This window comes from Ambystoma mexicanum, chromosome 4p (assembly GCF_040938575.1).
Source record: "Ambystoma mexicanum isolate Mex_15411 chromosome 4p, UKY_AmexF1_1, whole genome shotgun sequence".
Taxonomy (NCBI): Eukaryota; Metazoa; Chordata; class Amphibia; order Caudata; family Ambystomatidae; genus Ambystoma; species Ambystoma mexicanum.
In genome coordinates this window covers 184,235,762-184,254,943 of record NC_090927.1, presented here as the reverse complement: position 1 = coordinate 184,254,943, position 19,182 = coordinate 184,235,762, and the positions used below count along the sequence as shown (strand labels likewise).

At 49.0% G+C, this 19,182-nt stretch overlaps 1 protein-coding gene across 6 annotated transcripts in view; it reads left to right on the top strand.

Annotated features, from left to right (window-relative positions):
* The window catches only part of EFR3B (EFR3 homolog B), a 1,154,471-nt gene that overhangs the window by 953,938 nt on the left and 181,351 nt on the right, over positions 1-19,182 (top strand). For all 6 annotated transcript variants that reach the window (XM_069605670.1, XM_069605672.1, XM_069605667.1 and 3 more), the window contains one exon: positions 4,254-4,329. In XM_069605670.1, the coding sequence (XP_069461771.1) occupies positions 4,254-4,329 (76 nt within the window). The remainder of the gene's footprint in view (positions 1-4,253; positions 4,330-19,182) is intronic.

The window sequence follows — 19,182 nt, the reverse complement described above, 5'->3', positions numbered from 1 at the left end:
TCGAGCTGACTGATCAGTCGGTTCAGACTACTGAGATGCGGTGCCCCCCCTATGCATTTCTTAGTGTCCACTAAGAGAGGGTTACTTATTGTGTGTACTGTAGATCAGGGTTTTGAGGGCTCTCTGCCGTCCCCTCCGGCGTTCTCCAACTTCTTGTGTATGGCCTGTTCACACTTGGGGCCGGCGTCCCATGCTATTAATTGAGGGGGTCTCTCTACCCTTTGCAGTGCTTTCTAGTGATGTGCCTTACATGCCAGAGAGCAGATTCTCTCTGTGTGCCCCCTATGTGGGGGGTTCTCTGGTGGGTCCTGGGCTTTCCGCAGGCTTACCTCTATGCTCCGGGCATCCTCCACTGCCCCGGTTCCGGTAATCTTCTTCGCGGCTCCGGAGAGTCTTAGTCCTGCTTCTGCGTCGCTTTGGGCCCCATGTACGCCCCTTTGGCCCCCTTTGTTCTCCTTTATGGTACGGCTGGAGGAAGCTGTTGAAGCACCTCTGACTGCGTGTCCCCTACTGCCGCGTAGCTATTGAGTTCAGTGGCTCGGGTAGTTGTATTCGCTCTTCTGAAAGCCTGTTGTCCCCTTTGGCATTTGGTGACCAACAATTGTCCTGCAGTGTTTCAGGGACCCGGCTCAGGCGTCTTGAACTGGGAGGGAGCTTTCCCTAGTCTTTCTTACCCAACATGAGCTGGGAATACTGAATGTACTTGGGTGGTTCAGCGTCCTTGGAGGATTCCCGGCATTCATAGTATGGGCCAGGGCCTCGGTTGTGCTCTGTTGGGCGATGGGCTTCCCAATGCCCCGCCAGCTGGGAAGGGGGCAAGGGGTCTTGTGGGTGCGGAGCCCTTGGCTTTCCTGTCAGGGCTCCGGGAACGCCTCCGGATCTGGCACGACTCTTAGTGTGTGAGGAGGCCTGGGCTGATGCTGTTCTCTCTTTCCTCTGGTGAACCGGGTAGCTGGCACCCAGGACCTTTTTTAGGAGCCTCCCCGCGCAGTGTGGCCCGTCCGCCGGAGGGCGTGCAGCTCGCTAAGGTTCCTCCGCTCCCCAAACGTCAGGTCAGACAGCGGATTTCCAGGGATGGCTTGTGACCCTTCTTTCTTGTGCCGCCAAAGTCTCGCTGCCCGGCGGGTCTGCAGCTTTCCTTATTAATCGGGGTTGGTGGAGGGCAACATGTCTGGCTAGGTTTGTATCACCTTCCTGCCTGCCTTTTCGGCACAGAAACCTAGTTGGGGTTCTGCTTCCCTTGCAGATGGGAGGCAGGATCTTGTTGCGCCTTTTCCCCTCTAGGACGCCCCTCTCCGCTGGCGGGACCCTGGCAGGTACCTCGCTCTTATTGTGTTGCTGGTCGGGTCAGGTCAGCGGATGAACCCTCCCTCCTAGGTGCGCTGCGGGTGGGCGATGAGGTGTCCTGCCAGGCTGTCCGCTCACCGTGACGCAGAGTCTGGGACTTCGGGCTCTGCCTGATGTGGTCCCCGAAGTGTCTCCTTGTTCCGGCGCCGAATGCTGTGCCTGGAAACGCCTGGGCAGGGCTTGATTTGCCGGTTTTTGAGCTTCAGTTCATCCGCGGGTCGGGGTGTTCACAGATGGGCAGCCATCTTGGAATCCTTGAAGCTGATACATTTTTAAGTCATATACTCCTGTAGCAATTTACCACTTAGTTGTACACAATTTTTAATCGTTATTGTAATCTACCGTTATAAGGTTCCATTGATGATAATACCACATACTAAGTCTCTTCCCCCTGAGTTTTGGCATGGGTCAATAGAGAGGGTGGGCATACAACTACTTGGTGAAACGTCTATATTTTTGTTAGGGCATTAATGGACTCTATTAATGGTAAAAGTATTTAATTAACACATGAAGGCACAGTGTAAACATTTTATTGAGGTGTGGGGCAAATACCGAATATCAAAGCCTTACGTTGTTCCTTTGTCTTTAGTTAAGATCTGAACATTTCAGTGTTGGGATATTCTTCACCCAAACCAGAGTACAGAAACCACTGATATCAGATTACAAGAAATTGAACGCTGCCTACCGATGCGCATCATTGTACCACTCCATGCTTAAATCTGTTGACTTGTCCTTAATACTGTTACGTCTTAACATTATGCAGAGACGGTTAAGTGCTGGCTCAAGCATTTAGATCCATGGGTTTTTGTCTGTGTGTGTCTCTGTAAGTGAAAGGAGAATGCCCTCATGAGATCCCATGATTGCTGTACCTAGGGACTCATCTAGAGGAGAAGGTGGATGCAGTTTCCCTAACTCCCACCCACTCACCGCCGTCATACTGAAGGGCCTTATATGGGACCCCTCTTGTTATGTTTATACCGCATCGAGTGTACGAGAGACGATATGCACTCGGACAACCATATCAAATGTATCCTCGCACTGAGAGAGTGGAAGGATATCGTCACGCACCATTGGACATCATGTAGTGCTCAGTGAAATCTGACATGGACAGAGAGATGTCATGAAGAAGATATACAAGGACATACTGAAAGTGACGATGTAACTGAAGTGACAAGAAGTGACAAAACATGAACACAATGATAAAATAAGTGTAAATACGCAGTAATGCAATATAGATGAGACATATGAACATATAGAAGCTTGCTATAGAGGAACATATAATATGGCAAGGACGGCCAAGGTGGGAAAATGGACAGCTTGTGTAAAGATTCAATCTAGCACCTCAGAAACAGACCAGGGGTGCAGAGTCGGGGGACGTTGGAGAATTATCAGACGGATAAGGCATGGACATGAGACACATTTCACTTAGATTAAAGAAGAAAAAAAACATTGGCAAGAGCCAAGTATTGAACAATTAACAATGGATAAAGCTCCTACAAGATGGAGTGAGAACGTGTCTAGAGGCCAAGAGGCGCAATGACATCCTGCATAATTGAAAGAAATAGCAGTAAATAAGAAGTCGAAATGGACAAATTCGTTGTCTCTTCACACTAATTCAGAAGTCGAAAACAGGGGCTATTCATTAAGCTGTGGGTGAAGATAGTGCTGTGCTTACACTCCCTTGAATGTCCCAGACCTGAGAGCGAGCTAGAAGGTCAACTATAGATGGGAAACTGTGGCGCATGGTCAGACTGATGAGAGGTGATGGACTAATTGGGAAAGTGGGGAGTAATCCGAAAGTCCAAGTTTTGGTGGGAATGCCAACCAATCAGTGGCTCTATGGGGCAACCTTCTATACAATGTTGCATAGACCATTCTGCTGCCATTTTTCCGCTACAATCAGTATTATATGTATTTAGAGGTAGTTCAAGGTGTGCCTTACAGATAAGAAACAGTCAATGAAGGACTAAAGCATATGTATTCTATAAGTAGATATGTTCCCCTAACCAATACCTCCCGTCAATAGGTTTTAGTTTGCCACGTAGGATGACGTCCTAGATGACTCATATTGGGGTATAACACCTTTGTGTAATGGTGTAATGAAGTTGGTGTGTGAGTGTGCAAGCATCAGTCTGATGCCTGCCAGTTTGCCCTGCGTTATTAAATTGAGAATAAAGTAGTACTTTGCCATATTCTCTGAGTCTGTCTGGTTATTTGGTCTGTTAATTCCATGTAGCACAAGAGACGCTTGAAGGTGATAGAACACATTCACTTCTTAGATGGCCTCCCCAAAAGGACATTGTAGGTCTGGAGTTGCTTGAGTTCCAATGAAGAAGCAACGTGGCTTAGCAGTTTGGGAGGGCTGGTCTGCTTCCTTTAGGGACAAAGACAACATTGAGGTGCATACTGTTGGTTCCCTTCTGGCATTGCAGGGATGAGTTACGGAAATATTAAATATAACTCTATGCCAAATAATTCCCAGTGTTTAAGAAGTATTAGCTCTCGCATGTCCAGCCATCAATTCTTGGTTATTTCTATGCCTAATGTTTGGGCCCTAGGACAAGAATTCTGTCCCTCATATACCCATGGTCTGAAGGGATATGTCCAGCTTATCTCCCCTTGTAAAATGTGCCATGCAACCTTTAGAGACCAGTCTACTCTGGTAATGTCTGCTGATTGGGTAAGAGAACACACAGTTTCCATGCAGCGTCATTCTGTCACACGTGCATTCGCTAGAGTGGAAAAATCTGATCTGGAAAGAGTTTGTATTCAGCAAGTCTTGCAAATGTGTTCTTGATTTGATAGGCCTCAATGGAACTGCAGAGTTTGATCAAGTGTGGATGATACTTTTCCCCATTAATAACGGAGTTCTTTTAACAAACTCTTTCATTTGTTTTTGCCTGTAGTACAATTAGCGACATATCTGTCCTGAAGCTGAAGGTTGACAAGTGTTCTCGCCAGGACACCCTCTTCATGAAAAAGGTAAAAGGCCATTGCTTGAGTATTCACTGAGTACATCCTGTACTGCCAAAAAAAGTCAACCATTTTATAAATCAGATGGTTTAACATCTCATTTTTGCAATCAGCTCCTAGTTACCACACGCATTGTTCAGGGAAACCTTAAATTCCTTTCCTAAAGGACCCAACGTTTAGACAGAATAGACTTTTCTAGTACCCTGTACAAATGACTCCCCAAAGAATTGTGCTTTATTTGTAATTTAGACAGCCCCAAAGTTTGAGAAAAAGGACAGCAACATGCTATATAACTGTGGCATAAATGAATGAATTAATCCAATAATTTCAGTGCACGTTCACCAACTAGTGTCGGCCTGTTTGTGTGTGTTTATTTTTTACATCTGTGTGTTTGCAGCATCAGCAGAATAGCAGATTGAAGATTGCGGTAGAGGCCTAGATTCAATGAAACTGGCATGTTTATCGTAACAATGCGTGCCGCTTTACAACCAATTCATTTGCCGCTAGTAGCCAGTGAAGACTAAATACGATGGAGGAATTCTGAGCGCTTCAGTGATTTTTGGCTAATTTACGCACCCTTTGCATTTCAGAGGCTTTGGATCCTATTGATGTTTTTCCTGGTAATGCTCATATATAGCATTTTCATATAGTCAATTCTACACAGAACTAGCCCCAGCCACCACCAAAGATGCCTCGTGCACCCTTTGTGGAAAGGTTCAGGGGTTTGTTTGTTTGTTTTGCTTTCAGGTGGAAATAGGCTGCCTGCACTACTCAGCTCATTTGTGTCTTCAGTCTTAGAAATCCCACTATCCTTACAAGACCAGAGGGGTTCAAGCTTCAAATGAAAACTGAAGAAAGAACTTACTAAAGAAAGTGGTTGATGGTGGGAAACAGGGGCTGCTTGGACCAACCCCCCAGGTCTGCATCCTTAACATGTTATGGGTGGATTTCCATCCTCTATCCATGCCTTAAAGACAACAGACCAGGAATGCAAACTCTATGATTGCAGCGATTGGTAAAATATGATTCCCTCGCCATCCAGGATGGACTGCCAATTTGTGTTTCTGGTCCACCTGTCGGGGGGGAAATTCTGCCGGGGTCGGCCGGGCCGTCCGTAGACCTCCGGGCAGGGAGGCCCCAACTCCTCCCGTATATCCCAAAAGAGATAGAGTATGAGACACACGCAAGAAGCAAGGTGACTCTGCTGTTTATTAGACAAAACGGCAGGGATGGGTCAAGGATCGTACGCGTCCGTCCTTACACACACACAATCGTGGGGCTCGCAGGCCCTTTTTACCTTAGTATGACGCGCTACTTGCATCACCTTAGAAAGTTTAGCAAAAAACCTATTTCCACTCTGGATTGGTTACTCGAGTGGTAGGGTTAGTATAGCATACATATAGAGAACGGTGTTAGTGGTTGAGGGTTAGTCAGGTGATATACTTGGGCTGTCCCGGGGGGGCGTGGCTAACCGCCATGTGAAGAGGACGTGCTCTGGGTGCGCTCCGTCCGATGCGACCAACATAAGCTGTTTTTCCTACTTAAATGTGAACCCCTGAAGCCTGCACTCCTTCTCATCGAACGCTGCTACCATCCTGCACCCGCTGGCTGTTTTTCCAAGCCCGGAGGCACCCTATGAAGAAAGAGCTGCCGCACGGAAAATCGCCGCCCACCAAAGCCAAAATGGCGGCTCCCTCGCGCTGAGATACGCGGCAGCCCTTACACCAGAGCCGCGCCCGGACCGCGGCGCCGCGCTAGCTGAGCTGATCGGATACGGTGCCTACGATCCTGCCTGACCTGGATGCCCGGCCGAGAGAGGAAGCCCTTCAGCCGCGTGCATTGCCTCCAGTGCCGCTGACGGAGTCCCGAGCGGCCTACCCGCCCTGCTCCTCCTCATCAACCCGTACGGGGCCCGGAGCCCCGATACTGCACCTGACCAGCGGAGGGCACACGCGACTCGACACGCGAGCGGAGATCGAAGGGCGGCGCGGCCTGGGTGCTGCACGCAGCCTGCCGAGAGCGGAGCCCCTGGAGTGGTGGCCGGAGAGAAGAACGGAAGGCCCGGGCGTCGCTGAGCCCACGAGGTGAGCCGGGGGAAGACCTGCATTCCCCCACCCCCTTTGCCCACCATATCCTCTGGAACCCCGAGGCGTAACACCCCGAACGGCTCCATCCGCCCCGGGCCCACGCTAGCGTAGACAAGATCCGCCAGGCCCTCCGCCATGTCCACCAAAGGAGCCAGGTCCAAACAGCGCCAAACCACCATAGATACCTTCACTGCTGGGGGCCCCATCGCTTCCGAAACCTCTAGCGGCACAACCTTGGACGCACAACCCGACCTCCCGGGAACGGCCACTGAACCTAGCAATGCCCAAATCCTTGAGGCCATTAAATTGTTCCAGACCACCATGGAGCAAAAAATTGACGCGGTGGCCATAGATCTGGGCCTCCTACGCCAGGACGTCCGCTCCTTAGCCGACAGGACTGATACACTTGAGGCTCAAGTGCGCGAAAATACAGAAACCAAAGTGGAGCTCCTCAGAGATGTTGACGAACTGCGGCAAAGAGTGAAGAACTTGGAGGAAAGGGCCGAAGAGGCAGAAGGGAGGGCACGCCGAAATAACATCCGCCTCCTGGGCCTGCCGGAGGGCATTGAGGGATCCGACCCCACGAACTTCGTGGAGAACCTTATGCTACAGGAGATTGGCGCCGAGAAACTGTCCCAAGGCTTTACGATCGAGAGGGCCCATAGATCCCTCACCAAAAGACCCCCTCCTGGCACCCCACCCAGACCAGTAATAGCGAAGGTTCTTAATTACAGAGACCGGGAGACCATCCTGGCCTACTCGCGGTCGGGCGGCCAGATCCTCAGAGACTCGGCCAAAATATCCATCTACCCCGACTACACCTTCCAGGTCCAACTGAAGAGGGCTCAATTCATACATACCAAAGCTAGATTGAAGGCCGCCGGACTGCGCTACATGCTCCTCTATCCCTCTAGATTGAAAGTAATACGCAACAACAAAGCCCACCTATTCGACACTCCGTCTGAGGCCCGCGACTGGATGGATAGGGAACAGATCCCCGACATAGAGGCGAAGGGGCGACGACCGCGCTGAGCCACACCACGCTGGCGGCGCTGGGCCCGAGGACCCCCATGGTCCCCTCCACGCAAGTGCCAGCTTGTCACAGCTGAACAGATCCTTAGCAGCGAGGCACCAGAGTCGAACACTCTTCCACCCCCGGAATCTTTTCCTGTTTTTTTTTTTTGGGTATACCCATACCCGCCCGTAGGGCACCAGGCGACCAATGCACGGTCTAATGGAGCAGAAACGGGATAGTCATGACGGGGGATACCTCGCTCGACTTGTTATTAGTTTGAGTTGTTTAAAGTTACGGGGGGGAGGGAATATGGGAGTTGGCACGAAGGTTAGGTGCCGGGGAAGGGAAACCACTAGACCACTGACGTCCAGAATACATAACCCGAGGACCACTCAGCCCCTAAGCCAGGCGACACCCAAGCCACTGAGTGGGGGAACAAGAGGCAGTTGCTTCACAGTTATGTACCCTTATCTAAGAGCGCTTAGACCACTGACATCCCCTACATGCTTCTTGCCGCTGACACGGCCCCTACCTGCACCCCCAAACAGACGCTATACCCCCTATTACCCATGGCTGCCACGATAAAAATCATCACGTGGAACGTCAGGGGCATGAATAGCTATGTGAAACAACGTCGCGTCCACGCATACTTGAAAAGGTGCAAAGCCGGGATTGCCATGCTTCAGGAAACTCATCTCTCTGCTGATAAACTTAAAGCATTGGCCAAAACTTGGCGAGGAACCTTGATAGGATCCTCCTACTCCTCCTATGCAAGGGGAGTCTTGATATGGGTTGACCCAACCACCCCCTTCAGACTAATAAGCACAAAGACTGATGATGAAGGTAGGATGGCACTAGCGTATGGCACCATCGAAGGCAGAGAGGTATGCCTAATTAGCACCTATGCACCCAACCACGACGCTACCGCTTTCTTCCACTCCCTATACCCAAGGCTCAGCCCCTACAGGGACGGCGTCATGATTTGGGGAGGTGACCACAATTGCACCCTAGACCCTCTAAAAGATAGATCTGATGATAAACATACCCGCCCATCCCCCCCGGCCAAGATTCTGTCCAAACTGACTAACCAGCTGTTACTCCGAGACTTGTGGAGAGAACTGCACCCTGATCAGCGAGTTTTTTCCTTTTACTCCCCTCCCCATGCTGTCCACACGAGGCTGGACTACTTGTTTGTAAGCCAAGAACAGCAAGCTATGTTTAGCGACGCCCTCTACCTGCCCAGGGTCCTGTCTGACCATTCCCCGCTGCTGGCCACCTGGGAAGTGTTCCCGCCTAGACCCCCGATCCCCACTTGGAGGCTTAGAGCCGAAGCCCTCCATGACGCGACCCTTCGGGAACACGTAAGCGACTACACCGAGGAGTACTGGGAACGAAATTTGAATAGCGTCAGATACATGGGCACTGCATGGGAGGCATACAAGGTAGTCATAAGAGGGGAGATGATTGCGTCCATAGGAGGGGCCCGTAGATCCATCACATCCTCCCTGGAACGCTCGGAAGCGGAGCTGGGTGAATTGGAAAACAGGGCTGATTTAACCCCTGAACTCCTACAAAAAATAACCGACCTGAAGCAAACCTGTTTAACACACTGGGAATCCCTGGGTAAATTGAGTTATACTAAACACATTGAAAGAACCCACGCCCTAGGAGACAAACCCGGGAAACTCCTGGCTTGGTTGTATAAAAGTGAGACCCCCCGAGCTCCCATTTGCCAAATTCTTAAGCCGGATGGCACCACGGCACATACCCAAATTGAAATCAACTCAGTTTTTTCAGATTTCTATCATAATCTTTACTCCGAGACCCCGCCCGAGGCTGATACCAGCATTGAAGACATCTTAGACATCATTGAGCTGCCTAAATTAGACTCACAGATGGCCGAAACACTAGACGAGCCCATCACTCCCGACGAAGTAAAAGCAATCATTAGATCCCTCCCCTCTGGAAAAGCCCCTGGTACTGATGGCCTCCCCGGTGAGTTTTACAAAACTTACGAGGAAACTCTGGCTCCTCTGCTGACCCAAGTGTATAACGAAGCTTATGAGCGCGGCACCCTCCCCGACACCATGAGGGAAGCCGTTATCATCCCCCTTCTCAAGCCTGGCAAGGAAGGTACGGACTGCGGCTCCTATAGGCCCCTCTCCATGTTAAACGTTGACGGTAAAATCCTCACCTCTCTCCTAGCGAACAGATTGCGTAGGGTAATACCACACTTAATCCACCAGGACCAAACGGGCTATGTGCCCGGGCGCTCCATAACCGAGAACCTGCGGAGATTGCACCACGTTATATACAGCACGGAACTGAGGCCCCAGAAATACGCGGTCGCGTCATTAGACGCCACCAAAGCTTTCGATTCTGTGCGCTGGGAGTGGCTATATGCCACCATGATAAAAATGGGAATAGGACCTGTTTTCTTAAATTGGACTAAATTGATTTACACCAACCCATCTGCCAGGGTGCGGACCAACAAGACATACTCTGACTCGTGGTCTCTCCACAGGGGCACTCGCCAGGGATGTCCTCTCTCCCCGATGCTTTATATCATCGCCAGTGAACCCGTGGCCGCATACCTCAGACAGGAGTATGGCGATGGGGGCATTGAGATCGACGGGATAACTCATCTGGTCTCCATGTACGCTGACGATACCCTGCTATACTTACACAACCCCGAACACCTCTTGCCCTACATTCTTGAAACCCTAGAATGCTTCCAAATTCACACAGAAATCCGTATTAACAAAAGCAAGTCCTGCCTCTACCCGCTTGCTGCACTATACAGAGAAAACTTCAGATCCCTGCCCTCCTTAGATCTGCAATGGCAGTCGACCTCCTTCAAATACCTTGGAATCACTATACACCGTAACCCCCACACAGAACACATCCTCAACACAGTCAGAGCTAAAGATGCCCTAGCAAATTCCATGGACTTTTGGGGGAAGCTTCCGCTTTCCGTGGCCGGGAGAGCAGGTCTCCTCAAAATGGTAGCACTTCCACGCCTATTACACAACTTCACCAACGTGCCCTTCAACATCCCCCCTTCCTTCTTTAGAGACATCAATAAACTATGCAGGCAGTTCCTCTGGCAGGGGGGCAGGCACAGGGTAGCACTGGAAACACTTCAAAGACCCTACGAAAGAGGGGGTCTGAAAGTCCCCAATTTCGAACTATACTACCTTGCAAGCCAGCTAAGACATGTGATGCGATGGATGGCCGATGAGATCACCACAGATACCAGACTTCTCCAACCAGCTCTGACAGGCTTCCTACTCAGGGACCTACTCTGGGTCAAGGAGGACGCCCTAAGGCAGTACCCTTATCTGGTACAGCTCGGAACTCGGCTCTGGAGAAGGGCTTGCAGAACGTTGGGGTCCCCTGATCCGTACTCCCCACAGATCCCCATAGCAGCACTCATGACCCATCGCCCGTGGGGGCAACTGGAAACGCGAGCACAGTGGGAGCCCTGCGGGGTGGCCACCCTCGGAGACCTGGTTCAGGATCGGGTAATCCTAACATTCTCCGACCTGAGCGAGTCCTCGGAGCTACCTACAGGACAATTTCTGCTCCACAGAGCAGTGATCCAGGCCATGAAAGACAGATGGCCGGTGGCGACCATTCTTGCAGCGGAGGACGAGATTATTGAGACTATGTTGAACACCGCCGAGGGGGGCCACGAGACCTCACGGCTCTACGAAGCCTTAATGTTAGGCACGACCAGGAATGAGCTCAGGAGCAGAGGGAAGTGGGAGCACGAACTGGGCCGGGAATTTGACGACAAGGAATGGGAAGGAGTAACCCTTTATCACAAGAAAATCTCCAGAAACGCCCGTCTGCAACTTATCCAACTATACATTACCAACAGGGCTTACCTAACTCCGGAAACTATATCGTCTTTCAAGGGCGCAGCCATCCAGCTATGCCCTAAATGCAATGAGCCGAAGGCGGGAATGACTCACATGTTCTGGGATTGCCCAGCGATACGCTCCTTTTGGATGCAGGTGCGGGGAAGGGTGTCAAAAGCAGACATTGAACTGGACGTACATAGCCCTGTGGCCTGCATCCTGGGCAGGTGCAGCCGTGATCGCAAAAACAAACCCCTAAATAGACTCAAAGACTTAATTTATATCACGGCTAAAAGACGCATAGCCATGTGTTGGAAGAGCCCTAGAGGCCCGATTGAAGCACAATGGTGGAACGACCTCACTAAGTGGTTGGCAGCCGAGACCGGAGCGTGGGAAACCGCTATCCACGAACAGAGGCTGGACTCCAGTGAGGAATTACATCGCTGGGTGTCGCTGACCGTGCCATTACTCCACCTTGGAGCGGTGGATGACCCCTCAGTTGATCAGCCAGCCCTGACCTCTGAACTGGCTCGATATTGAACAGTGGAGTTGATCGGAGTCTTGGGGGGTGGGGTGGGGGTGGAGGGTGGTATGGGGGAAGTTATGGACGTGTAATGTATATGCAGTACCTGATATGTTCGTGGTCTATCAATCTGTTGAAAATCAATAAAGAAAGTTTAAAAAAAAAAAAAAAAAAAAAATACTTGGGCTGTCCCTTCAATTTGATTCATGAAAATTGTTACATGAAGACCTCTGAGGATTGGTCAATGTTAATGGCGTCAGTGATAAGAGCCCCATGTTCTGATTGGTCCGCTCGTGAGGCTCCCAGTCTGGGACTATCGCTGTTCCCAGCTCGCGGTGCACCTGTCATTTGCAACAATGTTTTACTATGGGTAGGTGTAAACAATGTGAGGATTTATTCATATGTTGGGAGGTCGACTACTCCCACTGCTGCAGATGTTCAATGAGTCTTTTAATTGTATATCTGCCTGTGTCTTGAAACGTGGGATTCAGGCGTCTCCTTCCTCCTGGGCTTGGCATCCTGTCAGGTTTGGCTTTGTCACGTGAGGTGGGACCGTGTTTGAGGCAAAATTCAGCACAATTAATATTGTTTTTCCCACTGTGTGCCTGGTTTATCTTGCAGGTGCGACCTTGGCGTCGGCTTGCGGCGTGCGAGATTGCAACATCGTGCCCTTGGCGGTGTGCTTTCGCCGGGCTCATTCTGCAGGGTCAGCAACCGAGCTCTTGCTCATTCAATGTTCATGGAAGCTTTTGCTTGCGGCCTACTTGGGCCTGGTGCATAGGTGGAACCGTTTGATGCAGAGCGCTTTAGGTTACGGTATCATATTGCTCTATCCTCAGTATCGTGTCTCCGTTATATTCTTCATTATGGTACATGGTTCTTAGAAGAAGCGCGAGCAAGCCTTTTTAGATAAGTTCATTATGCGTCTTACGTTTCTGCATTTTGAGAGCCTATGTGGAAAATAATAAAGATGCACGTCCGTGGGTATGTCTGTCGCCTACGTCATAGCACTGAGTATGTTCTTCGTGTGGATTGGTGTGGGAGTGTCCGGTGTGCATGTTTGCACAGGTGTGCTGACCGTTGGCTAGGTCGTCATGGCATCTCTAACGACGTGTAGGTTTAGTCGAGTTGATCCATGCCGCAGGTGTCGGCATGGGCAGGGCGGGCTGCTGGGCAGGTAGGTGGGCACATCCGTATGTTCCTGTACCAGGGTATTTGGTCGTCTGGTAGATAGGCAAACTCCTCTCGTGGCGGGTGTCTGGCCGTGATCCTCTAGGCCAAGCGCGAGAGGGGAAGGGCGGGAGCCTGTTCTTCCATTCTCCCACTTCAGTCCCCCCTCTGGTCGACTTGTCGACCACAAACATATCCTTTTCTTTATCTCCTCTCACTCTCCATATTTTAGTTATTCCTCCCAAATGTCCATAGTGGTTAACATGGTCTTCAAATGACCAATACATATATGCACAGGTTCCTCCAGGAGTGCAGTATACCCATTTCCCTATGTAGCTCCTTGGGTTTCTTGGGTTTTCGAGCTTCACAGATGGTGGGTCCAGGTGGTTGGTGATGATCTGGTTGCGCAACTTCTCTCTCTCTTTTATGATTGTGCCTGTGTGTTGGCCGTCATCTGTTGTCATCAAGAGGTGCATACCAACCATTTCGATCATCTCGTCTGTGGTGCGTGCCTTCCGGGCCTTCCAAAATCTTATTATGATCAGTGTAGCTCCAGCCAAAATAGTACATCCAACTATAATCTTCAGTCCATCTGACAGCCAAGATGGCATCCAGGACCATAATATTGAAAACCAGCTCTCATCCTTTTTCACACCTTTACTTTCATCCATCATTTTTGAGTGCATCTGGGCCAATTGTAAAACTGCTTCTGTCAGTGTACCATTGTCAGCATCGTTGGCAGGGTTGAATGTGCAGCATGATTGTCCTATCTTAGCGCAAACTCCTCCTTCCATTGCTGTGAGGAGGTCCAGTACATATCTGTTCTGAAGTGCTACCATTCTCACAGCTCGCAGTTCCTCTTTTATTGCGTTGAATCCATTTACTGTAGAATTAATAGTCATCATTAGTTCCCATCGAGTTATCTGGAGCCATTTTGCGTTTGCGTAAGCCTGTAGTCCTGGATGTATTATTGAGGAGAAGAACATTGCTGCTCTGCTGAATAGTCTGTGGTCTGGTGGAATTGAAGTGAGTGCTGTTTCCGACCTTCCCCATAGGTAATTTCCTGTCGGAGGTTCTCCTTGTCTTTTCTTTCTATTCAGGACAGTATTATTGCCGTCGGTTTTGCTCTCTGGCCCCTTCTGAGGTTGTACAGATCTCTTCTTCCTCTTGTTCCCTTCATCCATTTTGGGTAAGTTCGCCACATTGACATGTTTCTGGGGTACCACTAGTGATGGTACATTAACGTGCACCATTGTGCATATACCATTCCACAGAGGGGGCAGTGTGTGGTATGCCTTTTTTCCACAGGCCCAGTAATGGTCCATTACTACTGCTGTTCCTGCTCCCCCCCTCAGGTAACTCCATCACGCTTTCACAGTTGGTGTTGTATCCTACGTCCACCTCCCCTTTATGTTGGTAGCATACCTTAGGCGCAGTCAGCGGCAGTATTGTTATTGGGTCTTCATCCTTCTCCATCCACGTGAGCATGGGTACGTACTTGACCCAAGTCATCCAACATCTATGGTTGTGTCCATCAATAGTTGAAATATTTTCTCTTGTTACCATGTTGCTGCCAACCACTCCTATGTCCCATTTGTTGTTCATGTACACCTTCCCTGTTATTATCACAAGTGGTCTTTCCCAACATCCGTTTTTACCAGGGACTTCAGTGGCGTACCAATCACATGGTAGGTACTGTAGTGTTACTTTCTTTGTTTCTCCTTTTTCAGGACCACTTGTTATGTATCTGAATCCTTCAGCATGTAAACTGCTCTTGTGGTAACTCAAATAAGTCTTGAGGAAGTTGTTTTCATATGGATATGTATCTCGTGTTTTCCACACCAGTTGCACCACTGTCCCTTGAAATCTTCCTTTCGTCTGGAACAGTGGCAGGTATATTATACATCGTGCTATTTTTTCATCTATCTCCGTGGCAACAAATGTTCGAGAAGCGCTCATGGCGTATGGGATTAATGAGCAAACGTAGCAGCTGTCTTCTGTTGTCTGCTTACCTATGTGGGTCATGTGTTGGTACCATATGTTGTTTGAGATGTGTGCTGAATCTTGTATGTAGTTGTCAATACCTTTATTATATGAGTATGTGCTGCGTTTAACTCTGTTGTCCTTGTGTGGGATTTTACTAGTACCACCTGACGTAACACCTGTTGCAGCTGGGGGTGGGGGTGGGGGTGTATTAGGTTTTGGTACAGCAATAATATTGATAGCATAGCTGTACTGCCATACAGAGGCAGCCAAGAACCCGGTGGTCATTAAAATCCCTATCAATTTTATTACAGATGCTAATTTCACCGGCATTTTGCTCTTACCTTGCTGCAGTCCGGCAGCTTATTCTTGCGACGTTACAGTTGCCCGCCTGAAAATTCTTAATATGCTTGTTATTAGTGTTAGTTGTCGTTTTTAAGCTCTCCCTATAAAGTAGTCATTCAGTGTCCAGGTGAAGAGCTGTTCCCACGCCAATCTAAGCGATCTATCTCTTAGGGCAGGCAAGTATGGTTGGAGGTGGGGCATTGAATGTTCTATGGCCAAGAGGAATGCTGTGTAGTAGACACGTACCCTCCTTCTTTTCAGGTACGTTGGCCTTTTTATTTCATATACAAATTGGTGTGACAATTCTTCCAGGTAATTATCGTCTGAGGGTACCATCTACTCCTGGGCAGTGAATTGGTTAGTTATCTACTTTCTTAGTAGTACAATAATACGCTGTACCTGCATGTGCGAGAGAAAAGAAAGAGAACATTCAGGTGTTTACATGTGTCTATGTGCAAGACAATGTCCTTCAGTTCAGTTATTACTACAGTGGGTAGGGGGTCAATGGGCAGAGGGTTTGGGGCTCAACTGGCGGAAGTCTCTTTACTCTTTAATCGTGTAACCATGGGGTGGGCGGTATGGGGATCACCCCTTTCTTTTCTAGTAGTTGTCTCTGGGGAATCTGAGGGGTGGCAGGGTATGGGGACACTTAGGCCGTTAGTTGTGGTAGAAGTCTCTTCCTCCGTTGGTGACGCTGTTGTTGTTCTTCCAGTGGCCATGTCGGTGGCGCTGGGGCGGGTCTGGAGTTTGTAGATCTTTACGTCGTGTAGGTGGTTCCAGGCACGTTTGTCCTGTAGCTTTACTGCTCTCGTTGATACCTCCTCTACCAGATGGGGGCCAGTGAAGCGTGGGCTGTTCCACTTTCTGTTGAAATTGCGAAGTAGTACGTGGTCACCTTTAGCAACTTTGCACAGTCTTTCCTTTTCCAATTCTTTATCCGCGTCTTCTTGTTGATCGCTGTTAGACCCGCCCCGCGTGTGCTCGAGCTGTTGAGACACAAACACTACACTAATAATCAAAGAAGACACATATTGGTACATTTCATCACCAAGGACATTTGCAGTACTCTCGTGGTCGGTAAATGCTCTTGATGTTGGCGTTAGGGGAAGGCGCATTTGACGTCCGGTAACCACCTCGTGAGGGGTGAGGTGGTGGTCGGAACCATGTCTATTCCTTAGCTCAAATAGGGCTAGTGGAAGGCAATACAACCAACTCTTCTTTGTTGTTTGCTGTATTTTTGCAATTGCCTCCTTTAATAGGCCATTCAGGCGTTCACATATACCGTTGGCCTGTGGGTGGTATGCACATGCAAATTTATGCTTGATGTTCAGTAAGGATGTGATGTGCTGGAACATTTCGTTTGCGAAATGTGGGCCATTATCTGACCGCAGTACCTCGCACACTCCCCACCTGGGGAAGACCTCCCTCACTAGGAATTTAGCTGCTCTGAATTCATCTGGGTGTGAACAGGGCCCTGCTTCAATCCACCTCGAGAATGGGCATACTACTACAATCATATACCTATTTCCTTGACATACGTTGATCATATCAACATAGTCAATATGGAGATGTCGGAAGGGTCCCTCTGGCCGGGGTATAGTACCTCTTATCACCTTCAGAGTGTGACCGGCCGTAAACTGTTGACATGTGAGACAATTGCTGATAAAATTTGACACATGAGAATTTAACTCGGGGCAGAACCAGTCTTCCCTAATTCGTGCTGCAATTACTTCCTTGCCTGTGTGGGCTGGGTGGTGTAGTTGGCTCAGGGAGGTGTTCAATAGTGCCAGTGGTATTACAATCTTTCCAGTGTCACCCTGGCGCCATAGTGCGTCAGTTGGTGACATTGTGCATCCTCTTTTTACCCATATTTCTTTTTCTGCCATTGGTGCAGCCGCTTGTAGCTCCATTATCTGTGTGGCTGGGAGATGGGTGTACCCTTCTCTTATCAACATCTCCTTAGCCATTCCCCTCCCTCTCCCTCTCTTTGACTCTGGGGGGTTCCATATCTCACTAAAATATGCAGCATACTTCGCATGTGCGTCTGCTGCTGCATTCCCTTTTGAAATGTGGTCTTCACCATTGGTGTGTGCGGTGCATTTGACCAAAGCTAATTCTTGGGGGTCATTCATTGCTTCAATTAGTTCAGCCAATAGGAGGGCATGTTGCACTGGAGTGCCATCAGCTCTCCTAAACCCTCTTCTTCTCCATTTCGACAGCCCTGAGTGGACAGTGGACGTAACATATGCGCTGTCGGAATATATAGTCACTCGTTTGTCAAAGCTTTCCTTCAACGCCAAGATTAGTGCAATTAATTCTGCTGCTTGAGCGGAATAATGCTGTGGTAGTTGTACACATTTCATTGCCACACACACCGGTACCTCCATCATTTTTTACCACTGCTGCCCCAGTCCTCCTTATACCATCCCTTTGGTCGATAGCTGATGACCCATCAATGAACAGGAGCTCACCTCCCTCTAGTGCGTTCTCTTCAATCTTTCTAGTACGAGTACATTTCAGTTATTTGCGTACAATCGTGGGCATAATCTCCTTCCTCAATTACTTCTGCTAGGAACCTTGCAGGGTTGACCGTGCTACATCTAACAATTGATAGTTCAGCTCTGGATAAGATGATCTCATAACCTGATGCCCTTTGCGTGGTTAGGGTGGACTTAGATTTATTCAATATTGCAAATAGTGCATGTTCCACAAACAGTGTAGTTGGGCACCCCATGGTGATTACTGATGCTTTCTCTACCGCAAAAGCAGCTGCGGCGAGACCTTGTTCGCAAGGGAAATGACCTAACATCACAGGATCTAAGTGGCCGCTGTAAAATGCTACTGGTTTGTAGCCCATGCTTGTTTTTTGAGCCAACACTGCTTTCATTACTGCTGAGTCGCAATGTGAAAATATAAAGAATTGTCGCTCATAGTCTGGGGTTGCCAGTACCGGAGCAGTTGATATCGCATCTTTCAGTTCATCAAAAGCCTCTTTCATTTCCATTGTCCACCCCAACTGTTTCTCCCCTTTATTAGCTTCCTTTAACGCCTCAAGCAGGGGTCCTATGTATGAGCTGTAATCAAATACCCATGCTCTACAGTAGTTGCACAGACCCAGGAACTGCTGCAGTTCCCTCACTGTTTGTGGCACTGGCGTTTTTGAAATGGCCTGTGCTCTTTGTGGTGCAATCTTTCTTCCATGTTGGGATATGAGCTGACCAATGTAAAGTACCTGTTCTTGACAGTACTGTAACTTTTCCATGTCTACCTTGTAACCTTTTTCAGCCAATATTGTTAGCATCTTTAATGAGTCCTCTCTGCATGTTCTTTCGTTTGTACTGCAAATTATTATGTCGTCGACATACTGCAACACTGTGCTTTCCACTTCAATGTTACCCAAATCCATCTGTATTACTCTGTTGAAGATTGAGGGTGATTCGCAGTACCCTTGTGGCAATCTGGTGTGTTTCCACTTTGTGTTTCTGTAAGTGAAGCTTGTCAGATCTTGTGAGTCTGGGTGCAATGGTATTGAGAAAAAAGCATTTTTAAGGTCGATCACTGTAAATCGTGATGCTTCTGCTGGAATGCCACACAATATTGTGGCCGGGTTTGCGGCTATGGGGTATTCTGCTTCTACTATGTTGTTCAAGGGCCTGAGATCCTGTATGAAGCGCCAAGACCCCTCTCTAGCCTTGCGCACTGGGTATACAGCCGTGTTACGTGGTGATTCTGAGGGGACCAATATGCCATTATCTATAAGGGCCGTTATGGTTTCATATATGCCCTCATCTGCCTCTTTTGATAGTGGGTACTGTTTCACTCTGGGGAGTATTGCACCTTTTTTCAATTTTATCCTTACTCCCCCTATACTTTTTA